The 21,452-nt window shown below is 37.4% G+C and overlaps 2 protein-coding genes across 5 annotated transcripts; one reads left to right on the top strand and one right to left on the bottom strand.

Moving 5' to 3' along the window:
• Positions 1–431: 431 nt before the first annotated feature.
• Positions 432–8,502, bottom strand: PheRS-m (Phenylalanyl-tRNA synthetase, mitochondrial). The gene is made up of 6 exons (XM_088260496.1): positions 8,353–8,502; positions 7,756–8,272; positions 5,280–5,643; positions 2,900–3,153; positions 2,185–2,517; positions 432–2,058 (listed from the first exon to the last, which is right to left on the bottom strand). Exons 2-5 carry the CDS (start codon positions 8,263–8,265, stop codon positions 2,350–2,352), a joined length of 1,296 nt encoding a protein of 431 aa, XP_088116622.1. The 5' UTR covers positions 8,266–8,272; positions 8,353–8,502; the 3' UTR covers positions 432–2,058; positions 2,185–2,349.
• Positions 8,503–9,750: 1,248 nt separating this feature from the next.
• EndoG (endonuclease G, mitochondrial) lies at positions 9,751–21,452 on the top strand. Of its 4 annotated transcripts, none has more exons than XM_088260444.1 (7): positions 9,751–9,829; positions 9,977–10,251; positions 12,885–13,087; positions 14,283–14,406; positions 16,828–16,940; positions 17,611–17,791; positions 19,969–21,452. In XM_088260444.1, exons 2-7 carry the CDS (start codon positions 10,000–10,002, stop codon positions 20,062–20,064), a joined length of 969 nt encoding a protein of 322 aa, XP_088116570.1. In that variant the 5' UTR covers positions 9,751–9,829; positions 9,977–9,999; the 3' UTR covers positions 20,065–21,452. The 4 variants fall into 4 exon arrangements, with proteins under 4 accessions (XP_088116570.1, XP_088116572.1, XP_088116571.1 ...); XM_088260446.1 differs by having other exon boundaries at positions 9,785–9,829; positions 9,982–10,251; XM_088260445.1 differs by having other exon boundaries at positions 9,800–9,893.

Here is a 21,452-nt window from a genome sequence, read left to right as displayed (position 1 = left end):
TTATTTTTCATGCATTGTATTATAATATTTAACATTAAAAACGCTCTCCTGAAAAATCAAGTATTTTGATTTATGACGTTCTTGAAAGGAGTGAGCGACATGATAAAACTAGTGAAGGACATTGCTACCATGCACCAAGCTAGGACACAAAATGCAGAACCCTCTTCTAGTGGAACGGAAGGTCTGCTGATGACAGTCAGCAGTCCGCCTTCTCCTGAGGAGTGCAACGTGGTTTCCTCCCAGCAATGAGCAAATGCTGACAAGTTCCTGATTGGCCCACACTAGATTATCCCTCCTGTTCCCAACACATATTCAATTTAAAACATATTTATTAAGTTAGAAGAAACAAAAATCCACTTGATGATCTTGTACATAGTAAGCAAGGTAAATAATAAATGGAGTAGGGCAGTTCATAAATAAATAAACAAATAATGGTAAAATATAATTTATTAAATACAACATCGATAGGAATCATGGTTCTAAAAATAATAATAATAATAAACTAGGAATAAATTCACAATTTGATTTAAAAATCCATTTTACTTAAATTAATTAGTACGATCATATGTAAGCTCACTTAACACTATTTGAACGTTTACCAAAAACGCATAAATCCTTTTTTGGACGGGTTTACTACATTCTTGGTCACAATTCAAAAGAAAAGTCTTTTTAAAATATCAAACGAAATAAACCGAACGCGGTTCGCCAATATCTGGTCAGGTGATCTATTGATCGGGTTAAGCATTACAGATAAACAATGAATACATATTGCGTAATGACACCATAGTTATTGGGCAAACTCAAATGGTTCATAGTGCACCCAAAATGTTCATACGGCACGCAAATGGTTAATATAATACTCAAAAGGTTCATACGCCTCCCAAATAGTTCATAAGGCTCCCAAATGGTTCATACGGCACGCAAATGGTTCATACAACACCCAAATGGTTCACACAGCACCAAAATGGTTCATAAGGGACTCAAAAGGTTGATACAGTACCCAAATGGTTTATACGGTACCCAAGTGGTTCATATGGCACCCAAATGGTTCGTACGGCCCTCAAAATGTTCATACGGGACTCAAAAGGTTCATACAACACCCAAATGATTCATACGGCACTCAAAAGGGCCAAATGGTTTATAGGCCACCCAAATGGTTCATACGTCACTTAAAAGGTTCATACAACACCCAAAAGGCTCATACGGCACCCAAATGGTTCATACGGCACCCAAATGGTTCATGGGGCAACAAATGGTTCATAGGGCAAACACATAGTTCAGGAGGCACAGCATCAGTTTGATGCTGTGTCAACTTGATCGGCAATCACATAAAGGGAATGTGACCATTGTGCGCTCCACATTTGAGAGGGGATTGTAATACATTCAACAGATAGACGATGTAAGTTAAGGACATTACTGCAGTATGGGAAAGGAAATAGAGGAGCAAAAGCAGTAATGACTAGAGTTGCACACCATTCATACAAGTTTGTGAAAGTATTTATTGATTTGGCAATAACTTTGTAAAAAAAAAAAAAACACTGGTATAAGACCACTTTGAGTTTTTTAATGTAAAAACGACTAGTTTCGAGAACTACGGATGTTCTCATCAGCAGGTGAAAATACGAGCTCTCTGTATTTTCACCAGTTGACGATCGTCAGTTACATGAAGGCAAGGTGATCAGTCCTACGCTTCAGGTACCTTCTTCTTCTTCTAACCCTCATTCGGACCCAATGGTGCATGGGGCACTGCAATGCAATGAATCGGATCTAGCTGACTAATTTAACTAAACATTAATCCCTTTCACTGCCTACACTGGGGTACTTCTAGAAAATTTGGTGATGGACTTACAATATTGTATTTATTTAGATTGGCAGTGACAGGTATATTGAAAGCTTTTAAACGTAAATTCACAGTAAAATCGGGATACAATTTTATATTGTTTCACATTTTCAATAAATTTCGCAACTTAGTTCAAAAAAAAAAAATTGCTTAGCAAGAGCAGATCTCTCAGGAAGCCTGGATGCTTCTGTATCAGATCTGGGCATGTGGTGGGACAGCTTTCAATATGAATGTGTCCGAATATTTGACTATCTCTTATAGAAGTTATTTATCATATTATTTTTTTGACATCTCAACATAGATGAAGATGAATATGAAAGTCTGGGTATTTACAGGGTCATTACGACTGCTTTCAATGGAGGGCTAGAAGCGTGGGTAGGCCCCAGACAAGATGGTCCGATGACATTAGGAGAGTGGCGGGCCTGCACTGGAAGAGAGAGAACTGTGGAAGTCCAAGAGGGAGGCCTTTGTACAGTGCTGGACACAAGAAGAGGGCTGAAGTGAGTATATTATCGGATGGTGACGCGGAGAGTGGCGGTGGCCGCTTCCTCTATCTTCTTGTGGATGAGGTTGACTTCCTCCTTGGTGAGGGTGCGCTCCATGTGTCGGTACACGATGCGGTAGCACAGGCTGCACTTCTTGGTCTTCGGCTGTACAAACTTGTCCACCAAAGTCACCTGTAACAATAATAACAGCAAAATTTCAAACAACTAACCGGGCAGAGAGAACGGCACACCAATCTGCCCTTCGAACTCTTCCACATTCATGCATCTCCTCATACATCTTCTTCTTCTAACCATTATCCGCGCCCAAAGGTGCATAAGGCACTGTATCATATAAACGCAGTGTTATCTTGAACTTTAACACAAGAAGGTAAGGTGATGATCCTTTAGCTTCAGGTACCAGTCCAGGGTAATATTAAATAAATAATGGAGTGAAAAAAACACTTTATTTTTTGGACCCCCCCTGGGAATGGAACCCGGGACCTCCAGAACGGTAGCCAAACGTGGTGACCATTAATTACACTATGGAGGCGGACAATGTACAATAATGCGTGACCTGTTCGATGATGTCCCCGCCGATGTCCCTGACCAGGTCGTAGAAGTCGTTGTCGGAGAAGGAGTCTGCGGGGCGGTCCTCGGGCAGCCAGAAGGACATGTCGTTGGAGCACTGCGGGTAGATGGACACGGCCCGGTACTTGAAGATGCGCTTGGGGTCCTCGCTCCGGAACTGGCTCAGGAAGCCCGAGTCCTGGCTCCAGAACAGCCGGATGTCCGGGATGTCGTACAGGGCCATGGCGATGCGCTCCAAACCTGGAATAAATAACAAATAACACATTTAAGGTGTTATTTGTTTGTCACACAGGTCCACCCCACCTGGGTGTGGACCTGTGTGGTCAAACAGATCTGCGATGCAAAGTGATGGGGCAAGTGAACAAAGCTGCAGCCATCTCAGGATGCCTGAAAAATGCTGTATGGAAAAACCCTGAGATGAAGATCGGCAGCAAGATCAAGATATACAAAACTTGTGTCCGACCCATCATGACGTATGGAATCGAAAGTAGAGCAGACACCGCTGCCACAAAAAACGCGCTAAGAAGTGAAGACTTTAAGAAGCATAACAGGCAAGAGTCTTCGAGATAGAATAAAAAATGCCAGGATCAGGGAAATATGCGAGATGGAAGATGTGGTTAGGTGGGGAAGCCAACGAAGGAGACAATGGTATGCGCATGTGAGGAGAATGGAACCATCCAGACTCCCCCACATCGCACTGTACGGCCAACCTATGGTAGACGACTCCCAGGCAGACCACCAAAGTGATGGGTCGATAAGAAGAAGACATTTAAGGTGGGGTCATTTGGTCGTAGCGTAACACGTTACGATGCGAGCGTATAGTCAGTACGGCGTTTTGAGTGCTCCATCCGAAGTCGGAAGCTTCGCCGCGAGCGACATTACGACGAAATGCTCCGGTGAGTCCCCACCTTTATATTATTTACTGATTCGGCATTGACTTTGTGGAATAAAATGTCAATTATTTTTTCAATAAATAAACACTTCTGGAATGTTTTTCGAAGATACTCTGTGGCACATTTTACAAACTTTATAAAATAAAACAACTTTGTTTTAACCACTTTTTATTGGTACACTTTATGCAACCGGTTTCGACAAGAACCTTGTCATCATCAGGGTTTATGTACTAAATGATGATGATGACAAGGTTCTTGTCGAAACCGGTAGGATAAAGTGTACCAATAAAAAAGTGGTTTAAACAATGTTTTTTTAATTTATAAAACCGGTAGGATAAAGTGTACCAATAAAAAAGTGGTTTAAACAATGTTGTTTTAATTTATAAAAGTAAATACCAATTTTGTTACAAAAGTGATTTTTTTGTGTTTTTTAACAATGAAATACAACTTTTTTTTTTTTTTACAACATTTTGAGTGTGTCCAAATACTTGTTCACAAAATCTGGATTATCTCCAATTACTGGAGTTATTTTCATATTATTTTTTGACATCTCATCAAAGATGAAGAAGAATATGGAAGTCTGGGCATTTACGGGGCTCATAGTCATTTCAAAAAAAAAAAGCTTCTTTACATCTCACCAATAGATGTCTCTAGTGAAGTTCTAGTGATTCATGAACAAGGTTTCTAAATTGGTTCATATATATAGAACTTCCAAGAATTTGAGTAGTGTGGTTGTCAATAATGGGTAGAATTGGTGAATGTTACACGTGTGTAAAGTGATCACTTAAACCAGCCTATGACGGTCGTAAGCCCCGTAAATGCCCAGACTTCCATATTCTTCTTCATCTTTGATGAGATATCAAAAAATAATACAATAATAATAATAAAACCCTAATACTTGATAAGATTAAAATGAATTTTAGTGACAATTTAAGGCCGAGATCTCAAACTTTTAAATTCATAACACGGACGACCGCGCGAGAGGATGGACGTGTTTTCACAATTAATTTTTGTTAGAATGTATATTGGAATTTGACTTTTTAGTATATTTAAAGCAAAAATTAAAAAAAAAATTCAACCCCTTACCTTTCGATAACTCTTTTCTTTTCAAAACCGTACATTTTTTTTAAGAAAAATTTATTTGGTTCGATACAAAAAACAGTGTTTTAAGAAAAAAAAACAACTATGTCAAATGTTTTTTAATTTTTTTTAACCCTTATCCGCACCCCAATGGTGCGTAGGGCACTGCGTCATATAAACGCAGTGTTATCTTGATCATTTACACATGAAGGAAAGGTGATCAGCCTTCTGCTTCAGGTACCAGTCCAGGGTAATATTGAATAAATATGACAGTGAAAAAATCACTTATATTTATTTTACCCCCCTTGGGAATCGAACCCGGGACCTCCAGAACGGTAGCCGAGCATGCTGACCATTACACTACGGAGGATTTAATAGATAATATAATTTTACCTAGTCCAAAGGCATAGGCCATGTTGTTAGCGGAGCCGGCCTCGTTGAGTATCTCCTGACGGCAGATGCCGGCGCCCAGGATCTCCATCCAGCCCCCGTTGAAGTAGACCTCCATCTCCCAGGAGGGGTGCGTGAAGGGGAAGCTGGCCTCCACCCAGCGGTAGTCGATGTTCTGCCCGAAGAGCGCCTTCACCATGCCGATGAGGGCGTGCTTGAGCTGGTACTCCATGACCTTCACGGCCTCCAGCGTGTGGCACAGCTGCTTGTCGCTCTCCTCCTTGCCGGACTGCTTCTTCTCGAAGATGTTCAGATCCGGCTTGTCCGGGAACAGCTGGTCGCGCGACTGGGATCGCAGCCCGTCCATCTGAAAACACCCGCATCGTGGAAAACACAACTTTAACATAATGCTTTTCATAACAGTTATGTTGGATACGTTCTTCAGTATAACAAGTATTTGGACACACTCAAAATTGTAATTTGAGCAGTTAATTTATTTATGGGGAGATCAGACATCATATCGCCATCGCCAAAAGTGCCATGTCTAAGCTACACAAAATCTGGAAAGACCGGGGTGTGACTAACAACACCAAGATGAAGCTTGTCAGGAGCTTGGTCCACTCCATTCTTCTCTATGCTGCTGAAACATGGACCATAAAAGCAGCAGAAAGGAGAAAAAATGATGCCTTCAAAATGTGGTGTTGGAGGCGCATGCTCCGAATTCTATGGACAGCTAGACGCACCAACGAGTCCATTCGCCAGGAACTACGCTTGGATGGCTTGACTCTGGCCACGACGGATTCTCAAGTTCTTTGGACACGTTGCGCGTGGCAACGAGGATAGCCTAGAACGACTAGTTGTGATCGGTAGCCTGGAGGGGAAGAGAGGGAGAGGAAGATCCCCACACGATGGACTGATCAAGTTAAGGTGGTTGGAGCGCTACGTGCAGCGTAGTCAAGGGATAACTGGAGAAGAGTCATTGCTTCTGCAAGGGTCACAACCCTCAGCAATGAGGAATAAAACGGAGAAAAAGAATTTATTTATAGCATGTTATGCTTAATGAAATATTATTTTTTGACATCTCATCAAAGATGAAGAAGAATAAGGAAGTCTGGGCATTTACGGGGCTGACGACCGTCATCGGCTGGTTTAAGTGATCACTTTACACACGTGTAACATTCACCAATTCTACCCATTATTGACAACCACACTAATCAAATTCTTGGAAGTTCTTTATATATGAACCAATTTAGAAACCTTGTTCTTGAATCACTAGAACTTCACTAGAGACATCTATTGGTGAGATGTAAAGAAGCTTTTTACTAAGCAGAAACTCTTAATGAAATAGACATCGATAATGTTTCTTTTAATATGTTTAAGAGAAATATTGTTGGTGTCTATTTGACTAGTTGATAAAGAAAATTACTACTATTTGATAAAAACAATAATGTAAGTTTATTATATAGTTATACTTTTATGTACATGACATGAAAATTTATTTTTATTTTTAGATTACTTAAGTGAAAACCTCTAATTGGAATGTTATTTTTAAAAATTTTATTATATTATGTTATTTTTGTTAAATATTGTTGGTTTTCCAATAAATAAATAACCATTTTGAGTGTCTAAATACTTGTTCTCAAATCTGGATTATTCAATCATATTCTTCTTCATCTAATTGAGATGTAATAAACTACGCTTGGATGGCTTGTCTCTGGCCAATATCTGTACCTGACGGATTCTCCAGTTCTTTGGACACGTTGCGCGTGGCAACGAGAATAGCCTGGAACGACTAGTTGTGATCGGTAGCCTGGAGGGGAAGAGAGGGAGAGGAAGATCCCCACACGATGGACCAATCAAATTAAGGCAGCAGCAGGCACCTCGGTGGTTGGAGCGCTACGTGCAGCGTAGTCAAGGGATAACTGGAGAAGAGTCATTGCTTCTGCAAGGGTCACAACCCTCAGCAATGAGGAATAAAACGGAGAAAAAGAATTTATTTATAACATGTTATGCTTAATGAAATAGACATCAATAAAGTTTCTTTTAATACAAACGTATTAAAAGAAAAATAACACAGGAGAAATATTGTTGGTGTCTATTTGACTAGTTGATAAAGAAAATTTCTATTATTTGATAAAAACATTTAATGTAAGTTTATTATGTACATGACATGACAATTAATTTTTATTTTTAGATTACTTAAGTGAAAACCTCTAATTGGAATGTTATTTTTTTAAATTTTATTATATTCTGTTATTTTTGTTAAATATTGTTGGTTTTCCAATAAATAAATACGCATTTTGAGTGTCTAAATACTTGTTCTCAAATCTGGATTATTCAATCATATTCTTCTTCATGTAATTGAGATGTAAAAAATAAAACCTAATTGGAGATAATCCAGATTTGTGAATATTTGAAAACACCCAAAATGTCGAGTAATGACTTGACAGTGGAAATGTCTTGTAGACGACGCGATTACCTGATGAAAAACTGGAAAATGTGTGGAGTCTATGGTGTCTCTTCTGTAGACTTCCCCGATGACTATGAAGTTGTCCAGCCCCGACCGGACGAGGTCGGCCTGGTGGGCCGTGGTGTGCGCGCGCAGCAGGAACTCCTTGTTCAGGTAGTAGCAGTCGCTCTTGGCCCGGCTCGGGTGCTCCGGCGGTATCAGCAAGTTGTCGAAGTTCTGCTTCACGCTCACCACGGGGCTCAGGCGGTCGTGGACGCTGAATATAGGACTCCCCTTCACGTTGACGTAAGACTTGTAAAAATAATTCACTATCCTTTCTCTCACCAGAGAAAGAGGATGCCTCTTTTGCAAATGAAGGTTCCTGTTTATGTATGTCAAGATCTTCGGGGGCACGTTCGTGTAATCGTCAGGATGATACTCCCTGGAATTGATTTGAATGCTCTCTCCCTTCTTGCAGTAAGAACGCTTCACCATTCCGAAAATCAGGAATTTCGTCCGCGCTATGCATCTCGACCCCATCGTGAATCTGACATAAACAAAGTTTGAGGTTAGTCCACCGCCGACTAACAAATGTAAAATACCCCTTATCATGAATTAAATACTTACAATTTTGTAATCTGTTAATCTATTGGCAGTAATTTTTTCGGGGGATTATATTTTTAAACTGTCGCGGTGTATTTTTCTTTTGAAAAAAAACTTTTTGGCACCGCTCCAGCTGATTGAAAATTGCACAATTTGTTGTGATTTTCTTGTGGCAATACTTTCGGTTGCATTTATGTAAATTCGTGATAAATATTTAATGGTCTGTTCATAAATATATCGACATTCGTTCCTTTCTGCGCGTGACGTAACAAATTGTTTATTCTAAGGCAGGAAACAGCCTAACGCAATCAGTAACAAAATTTAATTATTTTATTTATTGTTTCGGCATCGAAATTGTGGCAAGACATGATTACATAAAACGAAAACACTTGTTTTTTATTACTTGAGTGGTCTTGGACAGGTGAAAGTATTGCTATTCACCTGTTAATGAAATCAACTATACCTTTCGAATCTAGTCGTAAAATTAAATATAATACTCAAGTGGTAAAAAAAGTGTTTTCATTCACAATATAAGATTAAATTACATTCATATCCAGTTCTCGTTTGATAATTTGATGATAACCACGCTTCAAAGGTATTAAATTCCCGCCACCCAAGACAATCACTGCTGACAATTCGTCTGCAATTCTCGTCTGAACTTCAAGATACGGAGCTGACTTGAAAGAATGGAAGGGACTGGCAGAGCTTTGAGGCAGTTCGAGATTCTAAATGCTCCACATAGAGAGCGGATATGAATGAATGAGTTCATCCATACGAAGGGTACCAACACCAATCTGACCTTCTTATCATTTTTTTGGCTTTTCACCCTTCCAGAGTGTTCTAACCAGAGTCGAAATGTTTTTTATTTACACATTTTAAATTTGTATTTAAAATATCAGTATTCCTGTTAGTGGGGTGAGTTTAATTAATAATGTTAGTTTGTTTTGTGAGTTATTTTACATTTATCATACACCTTTATAAATTTAAACAATAAATTTTAGGAAAGTAACAAATTATTTTATATACAAGTTTGTTAGGGGGCGTTAATAAGTAATGAGATATTAGTGGGAAATGGCATGTTAATGCTGGAAAGGTCTGAAAGGAAGCTTGGGTAGCCATCATGTAACAGGCACCCAAAGAACATGTAATCTTGGTCCTCCTCTTTAAGACAACATTCACATATGACAGTATCCTGAACATGTATTCTAAAGAAGTGAGAACTGCAACAGCAGTGGCTTATTCGCATTCTGCGGATGGATGTTGTCTTGAACTTGTTTGGAGTTATCCGACCAATCTGATCGGTGTTGAGGGTACTGTAGATGGTGCTGTGCACAATATGCGCATAAATAGACCAGTATATAGACTCCTGCATTATACATACATTTTTTTGATGGCAACATTAAACCCGCTTCACCAACGTCCTACCAACCAACCATTCTAGTATACATAATCTTTGCAACCAACTGTCAAACAAATGTCAGAATTATCAAAAATATTATAGGTTATTATATTTCTTCTCCGTTAATTTTTTTAAAATAAAAAGATTCGACTATCGTAATTAAAAAGTCTCTTGTTTTATTATCAATATAATGATATATCGAAATATTTTTGTGATTATTAATTAATTAACCTTTATTTATTATTCAAGGTTAGGTTACATTTTTTTGTACGATGTCTGCCCGACTGATTTTGAAGCTGAGCGCTTTGGGCGGGCTGGGACTTGGAAGCTTCTACACGGGGTCTTACCTCGAAAGGAAGAGAGTCATCGACAGGCTGCAGAGCTCTCTAGACATAGACAAAACCCTTTTGGAAGCCGTGACATCAGGGAATGCGCCAGTCGGTAAACCTGGCCTGCCTCTGTTCGCGACAGTTTCTGCGGCCACTCCTATACTTCCGGGAGAACTTAAGCCCGGGCCAGCCAGGGTAGGTTTCACAACATTTTGGGTATGCCCAAATCCTTGTTCACAAACCTGGATTTCCCCTCTTAGGAGTAATTTTTAGTTGTTGGGTAATATATCCAGAATAAAACACGGTTTTTGTTGGATTGAATCCCACATTTATTTATGTATATCTTAATACGTGACGCGTTTCGTCTTCTTAGACTAACTAACTAACTAACTAACCATCACGCCGCTTCCCCGCAGGGGTAGGCAGAGAGAATAGAGCGCCACACCACTCTGTTCTTGCAAACATTCTTCGCCTCTTCCACATTAACGTCCACGACTCCTAACCTGACCACTTTCAAGTATTTGGCATACCTGATTGTGCCATGTTTTTCTCGGTCTTCCTCTGCTTCTTTTCCCACTAACATTCGCCTCATAAATTTGTTTTACCGTTCTTTCCTTACTCATTCGTTCTACATGTCCAAACCATCTCAACACACCTTTCTTAATTTTATGGATAATGCTTGTCTCTTTGCATTCCTTCCTTATTTCACTATTCGCACATCTATCATACATCGTTTTGTCGCACATTCTTCTGAGAGATCGCATTTCGACTGCATTCAGTCTACTTTCATCCTTCTTTATATCGTGGGTGTAACATGAAAATCTCCATAAACAATACAACAAGGAGCATGGTCACTTGGAGACATCCAATACGATGCAAACTTGCAATCAATAATGACATCATAGAGCAAGTTATGCAATTCAAGTATTTGGGTGTCCAAGTGTCCAGCAGCAATAACCTGCACAGTGAAGTAAGAGAGCAAGCAAACAAGGCCTCTATTAAAATATACATAAATAAATGTAGAATTCAATCCAACAAAAACCGTGTTTTATTTTGGATATATAACCCAACAATTCAAAATGGAATTCTACCAACTGTCTGCAGTTACAATAAATAAGTAATTTTTAGTTTCTCATATAATTTTTTTCCGCCTCTGTGGTGTTATGGTAAGCGTGTTTAGCTACCGTGCTGGAGGTCCTGGGTTCGATTCGCAGGGGTGGGGATGAAAATAAATATTGGAATAATAATAATAATAATGGAAAATAAATATGGGGATAAAAATAAATATACCTAGTGTATAATTATTAATATTTTGTCCCCTTCCGTAGTGTAATGGTCAGCATGCTCAGCTACCGTACTGCAGGTCCCGGGTTTGATTCCCAAGGGGGGGTAAATTTTTCACTCTAATATTTATTCAATATAACCATGGACTGGTACCTGAAGCGGAGGGTTGATCACCTTTCCTTCATGTGTTAATGATCAATATAACACTGCGTTTATATGATGCAGTGCCCTACGCACCATCGGGGTGCGGATAAGGGTTTGAGAGTTAATTATTAGACTCTAATATTTATTTAATATAACTCTGGACTGCTCCCTGAAGCGCAGGAGTAATAAACTTGCCTTCATGTAAGTAATAATCAAGATAACACTGCGTCAATATGATGTAGTTCCCTATGCACCGTTTCCGTGCTGTGTGTCAAGATCGGTCTTACGCAGGTCTTATAGATTCTCACCTTATTCTCTTTCAGCATGTATTTATTTCTCCATACAATTTTTTTTAAGCATCCAGCTACAGCAGAGGCCTTGTTTGCTTGCTCTTTTACTTCACTGTGCAGGTTATTGCTGCTGGACACTTGGACACCCAAATACTTGAATTGCATAACTTGCTCTATGATTTCTTTATGTATTCAAGTTTGCATCGTATTGGATGTCTGAAGTGACCATGCTCTTTGTTGTATTGTTTGTGGAGATTTTCATGTTACACCCACGATATAAAGAAGGATGAAAGTAGACTGAATGCAGTCGAAATGCGATCTCTCAGAAGAATGTGCGACAAAACGATATATGATAGATGTTCGAATAATGAAATAAGGAAGGAATGTAAAGAGACAAGCATTATCGATAAAATTAAGAAAGGTGTGTTGAGATGGTTTGGACATGTAGAACGAATGAGTGAGAAAAGAACTCTAAAACAAATTTATGAGTCGAATGTAATTGGAAAGAGGAGCAGAGGAAGACCGAGAAAAACTTCAGCACGATCAGGTATGCCAAATACTTGAAAGCGGTCAAGTTAGGAGTCGAAACAATCGGCGGGTATGTGTGAGGAGATGCATGAACGTGGAAGAGGCGAAGAATGTTTGCAAAGACAGAGTGGTGTGGTGTTCTATTCTCTCTGCCTACCCCTGCGGCCAAGCGACGTGATGGTTAGTTAGTTAGTTTTAGATGTAAATATATACGTGATGTAAATTAAGTGTAAAAAATAGTTTGTTTTAAATGAAATATAATCTACAACTAAAGAAATAAATAAAATAAAAATTCTAATCACCGGAAACCCAATCCCCATCTGTACAATGTTTGCAGGCGTCTCTCGCGCTCTACCTAAAGTAAGCAAATAGAACGCTCGCAAGCGTCTCCCGCTCTCTACCAACAGTATGAAAAAGACGTTTTAAACATTTCCCGCAAATAATGTGTTATTTACTTTACTTACTTATAACCCTTATCCGCACCCAATGGTGCATAGGGCACTGCATCGAATTGACGCAGTGTTATAAGTTTTTGTGAAAAATTCATATTCAGTTGAACTCCAAAGTTGTGTTGGATTTCAGGTGTCTCAGATAATGAAGTTTGGATTTCCCAGCCTCGACAACATTCGGTCGCTGGACAACTTCGTGCTGTCGTACGACCGGAGGAACCGCGTGGCCAGCTGGGTGTTTGAGCACCTCACCAAGGAGATGGTGAGACGGAACTCTGACGTGGACAGATCCAAGTGCGACTTCCACCCGGATGAGAGCGTACACCCGTACTTCAGGTACAACTCTTCGTTACACCAACTTCTCATTACCAATAACCCATGTTATTATCATTTCTTGAATGTAGTTCGCCTCCATAGCGTAATGGTCAGCACACTCGGCTACCATTCTGGAGGTCCCGGGTTTGATAAGGGGGGGTCAAATAAATATAAGTGATTTTTTCACTCTAATATTTATTCAATATCACCCTGGACTGGTACCTGAAGCGGAGGGCTGATCGCCTTTCCTTCATGTGTTAACGATCAAGATAACACTGCGTTAATATGCAGTGCCCTATGCACCACTGGGGTGCGGATAAGGGTTTGAAGAAGAAGAAGAAGAATGTAATTAATTATGAGTAATTTAATGTTTTTAATGGTTTAGAATTAAATAAACCCTGATGATAACAAGGTTCTTGTCGAAGCCGGTTGGTTAAAGTGTACTAATAATAAAAAAGAGGTTAAAACAAAGTTGTTTAATTTTATAAAGTTCATGTTATTATCTTTTGATATTTACAAAATTTTGAGTGTGTCCAAATACTTGTTCATAAATCTGGATTATTTCCAATTGTAAGAGTTATTTTTCATATTATTTTTTAATTTCGTTAAAAAAAAAAATTGTTTCACCAATAGATGTCTCTAGTGAAATTCTAGTGATTCAAGAACAACTGTTTCCTAAGTCTGCAGTGTCCTGTCAAGGTCCTGTTTAGGATCCTTATTAGTTAACACATTGTAGTCGGGCGCTTCGAACAATAGACTCTAGCCTATAGCGGACGTTTTTCGCGATTAGCTCAAAAATATATCGCTTTCTTAAAGTTGACACAATTTCTAAACCAAATAATAATTTCGATTGAAGTTTTCAAAGAAATCATACATGACATTTGATCATAAACTCTAGATTTCTGGCGATGCCTTTACAAGCGACACACTAGCCAATCCGGACAAGGCATCTCAAATAACGTCAACAGACTAACGCCTAGCACCCAGGTAGCAGATTACCCTTCAACGCGTTTTATTTCACGCTGATAACAAACCCGTATAATGCCGTTTCCCACTGATAACCGACAGTCAACAAAAACGGCATTTGCCGTGTCCCGCAGTTGACCGACAGTCGGCGAAAAACGGCAAATGTCGTGTCCCGCCGACAACATGTTAACACTTGGTCACATTTCCAATTTATTGTAGGTAGATTTGTAATTAGGAAATTGAATTGCAGATCAGAGAACACGGATTACAAGGGTTCCGGGTTTGATCGCGGCCACATGGCGGCCGCGGGCAACCATCGACTCAGCCAGAAGCACGTAGACCAGACCTTCCTTCTCAGTAACATGGCTCCGCAGGTATGTTAATTATCCTCATTCACAGGGTAATGTTAAAAATTTAGATATATTTTGTATTTTTGTATTTTTTTTTTAACTTTGTGGTATGGTAATATAACACTCTCCTTATCATTCACTCATTCGTGTCACGAAGAAGTGTTTTTTAAAATGGTATTACACAAAGTGAACGATGAATGATAAGGAGAGTGTTATTTTGTTTCATATTTATTTATTTATTTACGGCATTATTGCCTTTTAAAAATATAAAAAATATTAAAAGCATTGATAACTTTGTGGTATGGTAGTATAACACTCTCCTTACCACCCATTGTAGTGAACAATGTGTAGTACCACTTTTACACTTATTCGTGACTACCGATTTCGGAAAATCATTCCATGATCAGGTCATTAAAATAAAGTTATTATGATAAAGATTTGGAATTTGTTTATAATTGGTTCTTTTTAAAATTTAATTCAGTGTTAAGAACTATTTAGTTCAGTGTTGAGAATTATTTAGTTCAGTGTTGAGAATTTTTTAGTTCAGTGTTGAGAATTATTGAGTTCAGTGTTGAGAATTATTTAGTTCAGTATTGAGAGTTATTTAGTTCTCTGTTGAAAATTATTTAGTTCAGTGTTGAGAATTATTTAGTTCAGTGTTGAGAATTATTTAGTTCAGTGTTGAGAATTATTTAGTTCAGTGTTGAGAATTATTTAGTTCAGTGTTGAGAATTATTTAGTTCAGTGTTGAGAATTATTTAGTTCAGTGTTGAGAATTATTTAGTTCAGTGTTGAGAATTATTTAGTTCAGTGTTGAGAATTATTTAGTTCAGTGTTGAGAATTATTTAGTTCAGTGTTGAGAATTATTTAGTTCAGTGTTGAGAATTATTTAGTTCAGTGTTGAGAATTATTTAGTTCAGTGTTGAGAATTATTTAGTTCAGTGTTGAGAATTATTTAGTTCAGTGTTGAGAATTTTTTACTTCAGTGTTGAGAATTATTTAGTTCAGTGTTGAGAATTTTTTACTTCAGTGTTGAGAATTATTTAGTTCAGTGTTGAGAATGATTTAGTTCAGTATTGAGAATTATTTAGTGCTGTGCTGAATTTTTTTTAGTTCAATGTGGAGAATATGAGATAGTAATCTTATATTTAGTTCAGTGTTAAGAATCATATTTTGAGTACTGAGTTAACCCCCCATTTTCAAGATTTGTCAAACTATCGAAAATTCTCAATTATGCACTGATTTAGTTCAATGTTGAAAATGGTCATAGTAATGTTGAATTTACTTTAATTTTAATGCTTGAAATTTGTACAATATTTATTATTTACTTCATTAAATTGGCTGAATTGAAATATTTATATTATTCTCAATATTATTAATATTTAAAGCATTTAATTTGTGGTTAGTCATTTTGACTTATTTATTTATTTGCATAAATGTAAATAATATTAGTATATAACCACTCACTGAGATTTTCATGTCTACCGGTTTCGAGACGTACCCGTCTCTTCGTCAGGACTATCACTACCACAGCATGCAAACAATACTACCCGTCACTACCACAGCACTATTTACACACTTTAAACTTAAGTGTGTAAATAGTGCTATGGTAGTGACGGGTAGTATTGTTTGCATGCTGTGATAGTGATTGTCCTGACGAAGGGTACGTCTCGAAACCGGTAGACATAAAAATCTCGGTGAGTGGTTATTTACTAATATTACTAACATTTTTGTGGATGAATGTTAGCAAATCCAAGATTATGGTTTTTGAAAGAGAAGAATGCAGATCTGAATGTGAAATATTGGTAAACGGAGAGATTTTGGAACAGGTAGATGATTTCGTGTATTTGGGTAGTATGTTTTCTAGGGATGGAAAGATTGATAAAGACATAGAAAGGAGAGTGAATGCTGGGAACAAAGTGAATGGTGCACTGAAATCAGTTATAGCAAATAAAAACCTATCAGCGGAAGCTAAACTGGCAGTGCACAACGGAGTCCTGGTTCCAACTCTAATGCATGGAAGTGAAACATGGAGTTGGTAAAAGAAGGATGAAAGTAGACTGAATGCAGTCGAAATGCGATCTCTCAGAAGAATGTGCGACAAAACAATGTATGATAGATGTGCAAATAGTGAAATAAGGAAGGAATGCAAAGCTGAGATAAGCATTATCGATAAAATTAAGAAAGGTGTGTTGAGATGGTTTGGACATGTAGAACGAATGAGTAAGGAAAGAACGGTAAAACAAATTTATGAGGCGAATGTTAGCGGGAAAAGAAGCAGAGGAAGACCGAGAAAAACATGGCACGATCAGGTATGCCAAATACTTGAAAGTGAAATATTTATGCCTACATGTTTGAGAAAATGCATATAACATGTATGCGGAAGAACCAAATTATGCTTATTATTTTCCCCTGTTAATTTCATGTGTTTTATGTATTTTTAGGTTGGTGTCGGTTTCAATCGGCACAAGTGGAATGACTTGGAGAAATATGTCCGGAAGCTAACCTCCAAGTACGCTAATGTTTATTGCTGCACCGGACCTCTCTACCTACCCAGGTGAATGGAATTTACTAATTTAAAACTTTTTTTTTAACATGTTGCCTGCCAACTAGGAGATAACTCTAGGATTGCGTTCTTTGCTAGGAGTTATCTCCTACTGTGTTTACTTGCCATATTCCTGCAGCTACCATCTAGTTCCTAGTATAGCAGTGCTAATATGGATAGGTGGCGCATGGGAATAGAACAAAACATCAATGCTGGCTTACATGAACACAAAATTTATTAATAAATGAACAGAAAATATAATTATGTAGTATGTATAGTTATAGAGTTTTTATTAATTAAATTTGATTATATGAAATTGGCATTTTTGACCAGAATTCTGAAAATTGCCGTGGCAGTCAATGTGTTAAAGCCTCCACTCTGGCTGGCCAACGTTCTGTCTCTCCACACTTTCTTTATGCTAACACTAAGTGATTTAAAATAAAAGCCACATTATTTGACTATTTTCAATAAATCCAGGGGGCAAATGCCCCCCTTGCCCCCCCCTGCGGGTGCCCATGCACTCAATACCAAAGTGTTTTATCAATTTGAATGAAAATGTTTGGAATTTTCAGAAAATCAATATATCGACAGCTGCGCTTTTGGCAAAGTATACCACAGTCGATATATGGTTTCTCTGCACTGTGACAGCTAAAGCACAAGTTAAGATGTGTGTAATTTTCAGGCGCGAGGGAGATGGCAAGACTTATGTCAAGTACCAGGTGATAGGAGCCAACTCTGTGGCGGTGCCGACGCACTTCTTCAAGGTGGTGGTGGCGGACGACGGCAAGGGGGGCCTGCACCTGGAGGCCTACTGCCTCCCCAACCAGGCCATACCCGACGATACTCCTCTCACCAACTTCCAGGTACCATACGGTGTTTGAAAATGTTGCGGAACGCATCGAAACAGGTGTCACAGTAGATTTTAAGAAATAGTGGTATTTACTAAGTAAAACTTTAATTAAAAATGGATAGATTTTACCACAAAGTGACTGTCGAATCAATTAACCCTTATTTTATTTATTGTTTCGGCATTAACTTTGTGGTAAGACATGTTACAATGATTAAAGAAAACACTTCGTTTTTTACCACTTGAGTTTTATTATAGACTACATGTTTCAGAAGTTAAACTTCCATCATTCAGGTCTGTATAATAACTAAAATATAAAATATAAAATTGTTCTATAAATAAGGAGAGGGGAAAGTAAGGGGAAGGGGTTAGTCAAGGGGCGGAGTTTGAAAACAAAGGAAAAATGGAAAGCAATGGTGAAGAATTTTGAAACAATATATTATTTAATAAAATATTATTAGAATTTAGGTTTTTTTGGATTTCTAAATTTTCAAGATAATTCATAATTTGGCCTTTATATGGAACAAGGTGTAGTAATTTTAATTTATGAGAGTGAAATGAGTGATTGGTATCTATTATGTGATTTGCAAATTCTGAAAAATAATTATTATACAGACCTGAATGATGGAAGTTTAACTTCTGAAACATGTAGTCTATAATAAAACTCAAGTGGTAAAAAACGAAGAGTTTTCTTTAATCATTTAACCCTTCATTGCATGACCTTTTTATTTTAAATAAAATATAATTTCTATTGTATCTAAACATAAGAGGAAAAAAATGAAAAACTTTTAACAAGGAAAAATCAAGAAAATACTCATGCATCAAATTTGCAACAACATGCAATGGTTACCTTTTTGAGAAATTGTATCATAAATCCATGAAATAAAGATAACTATGATAATGCAAATAAGTCTTTTCGTTCACTCCTTTCAAGAACGTCATAAATCAAAAAACTTGATTTTTCAGGAGAACGTTTTTAAAGTTTAAAAATATAACACAATGTATTAAAAATAAATATCAAGCCACTTATTGAACCTTTTTCTGAGCAACAGATATTTTTAGGTAAAACCTGAAGGTTTTTTCTCCATTTGAAAAATATTTAGTTTATTTAAAAAAATAATCAAACAATACCTTTTCTTCAAAATGAAAAAACAACATTTTCTGTCCTGTAGCGGGTAAATATTAAGTTGAAAATATGCCGTTTTTCTGGGGTATAGTAAATTTTTTAGGCATTCTGAAAACATGCATAACTCAAAATTGACAATTTTTGATTTATGACGTTCTTGAAAGGAGTGAGCGTTTTGTGCATTTAATTTATATGTACCTATGTATATATGTACTAATTATGGTGATAATTAACACATTGTGTACGGTGTGCACATATTTGTGCGTTTCAGAAACCTTGTGTGGTGGCGGGGTGCACATTTTTGTGCATTTTGGCTACCTTCAATTTAGTATACAAAAAACACGTCATAAACTTCTAATCTCTTGGCCTTTTTGCTTTTGTTGTATAGTGGATAGATGTCGTTGTAATATAAAAAATAATACTGATATTTACTGGTTCAAAACATAGCTAATGGTCGTAATCTGTTTTGAAGGAAATGTTACAAATTAACTTTAAACAATGGATACAGACGGTGCGTTTTTTTCTTTGTCCTAAAATGAAATAAAATACAAAGATCATTGTCCTTTACTTATGTCGGCAGTTGGTACTTACAAAGCAATAAACGCGTGTGGGGAAAGCCCATAAATCATTTTTTATTGGCAGATTTTGAGTTTTCGGCGGTTGTTAAACTGTGTTGTTATTTTCTAATATTTTATTAGTGTTTTTAACATTTTTTTTGCTTTTGTGATTTGTGGACTAACATGATTTTATTTTGAGACGTTAGAGACCATTTAACCGTTTTTGTATTGTTTTCGAGTTCAACCTCAAGTTCCAAATATGAAGTTCACTGACATATTTTATATTTCTGGACGGCTGTCTAATGTCGCCCGCCTCAAGATACAGTTTTATCAAAATATTGCCGTAACTAATGTGTTAAAACACTATATCCATATCATTTTTAAACAACGAACGGTTGCTTTTATTTTTAAATGAATGTTTTAACACTAACTTTTGGCAATGTTACAAATTTGATACACGACATGAAATAATATAGCAATTAAATCTTGATGTAAAATGTTGAATTGCAGGTGTCTCCGGACACTATCGAGAGGGCGGCAGGATTACTGTTCTTCGACAAAATTCAGAGAAAGCAGCTACTCACCATCAATGGGAAAAAACAATAGACTTCCTTGAGCTGTAGAGCGCTATACTAATGTGTCAAGGCAACCAGCCGTAACTCAAGTTGCGGCCGTTTGGCTTAACACGGCTCAAAGCATTCTCATAACTGGCCTCTGTCAAATACAATCACAGATTTTGCTCCATCTCTTTCCTTTTACTGAGATATTCATTATCCAAGTAGCCACAAAATTGTAATAATTTGATACATGTATTGGCGAAAAGCTTCATTTTAAGTTTACTGTAAGCGCTATTTGCCTTTGCACATTAGTATAGTTAATAGTGGAAATAATATTATGTGTTAGTCAATGCCAGCAAGTCTGATCTTCTGGAAGGGTCAAAATAAATTCAAAGTGATTTTTCACTCTGATATTTATTAATTAAAGAATTAATGTTTGGCGTACTAAATGAGTGTCGCTGCTATGGCGCCTACGCCCAATGACTACGAATTCTTCATTCTTCAAACCCACCTGATGGTGCATAGGGCACTGCATCATATAAACGCAGTGTTATCTTGATTGTTAACATATGAAGGAAAGGTGATCAGCCCTCCGCTTCAGGTAATATTGAATAAATATTAGAGTGAAAGAATCATTTATATTTATTTGACCCCCTCCCTGGGAATCGAGCCCGGGGCCTCCAGTACGGCAGTACTACGAATTACGAATTTATAAACACTCAGCGCCCAAACACTAAAGTACCAGAAGCCGATATATCAGATTTTGGTAACCAAAGAGTTCATGATCAGGTTAACACAGTGATTCTTAACCGTGTTGAAGGTACCGAACCCCACCAGTTTCAAATGCCCGTTCACCGAACCCTTAATTGGAAAAATGTATTGTTAGATTGTTATATTCCTCTTACATAATATTCTAGATCTATTGGATAAATGAATATGTCGTATGTCGTATCGTTTTTCATAATATTTGATATATTCTTTTCATATAATATACTAAATCTATTGGATAAATGAATATATTGTATGTCGTATTATTTTTCATAATATTTTATACATTCCTTTCATATATCTATTGGATAAATCAATAAGTCGGGTGTGTTTTGACCTCCGCCGAACCAGGGAGACTGACTCACCGAACCCCTGGGGTTCTATCCAACCCAGGTTATGAACCACTGGGTTAACACAATCCATGATATGCAGTGCCCTATGTACGGCTGAGTGCAGATAACCATCGGAAGAATATTTTTTACCAGTAAATTTTAAGAATGACTGGTTGAGAAATTTCATTTACATGTATGATTTGATGTTTGCCGACACAAGTGTTTATTTTCTCGTATTTTTTGTTAAGACTATCTTAAATTTGTGTGACTATGCCAAAATGATGTATTTGAAACTTAATTTAGTATTTATTATATTATTGTTAACTGGTTTTAAGAA

This window comes from Brachycentrus maculatus, unplaced genomic scaffold, assembly GCF_059751285.1.
Source record: "Brachycentrus maculatus isolate JH-2025_06_01 unplaced genomic scaffold, ASM5975128v1 h1tg000136l, whole genome shotgun sequence".
Lineage (NCBI taxonomy): Eukaryota > Metazoa > Arthropoda > Insecta > Trichoptera > Brachycentridae > Brachycentrus > Brachycentrus maculatus.
Note: the sequence above shows the minus strand (reverse complement) of the source record. Positions and strands in the feature narration are given on the sequence as shown.

Coding starts and splice junctions, on each gene's coding strand:
- PheRS-m (XM_088260496.1), bottom strand. CDS start 8,265: ATGGGGTCGAGATGCATAGCGCGGACGAAATTCCTGATTTTCGGAATG. Junction 3,154..5,279: donor GGCCTATGCCTTTGGACTAG/GTAAAATTATAT, acceptor TATTTATTCCAG/GTTTGGAGCGCATCGCCATG. Junction 2,518..2,899: donor GCGGGGACATCATCGAACAG/GTCACGCATTAT, acceptor TTATTGTTACAG/GTGACTTTGGTGGACAAGTT.
- EndoG (XM_088260444.1), top strand. CDS start 10,000: ATGTCTGCCCGACTGATTTTGAAGCTGAGCGCTTTGGGCGGGCTGGGA. Junction 14,407..16,827: donor TCAGTAACATGGCTCCGCAG/GTATGTTAATTA, acceptor ATGTATTTTTAG/GTTGGTGTCGGTTTCAATCG. Junction 16,941..17,610: donor GGACCTCTCTACCTACCCAG/GTGAATGGAATT, acceptor TGTAATTTTCAG/GCGCGAGGGAGATGGCAAGA.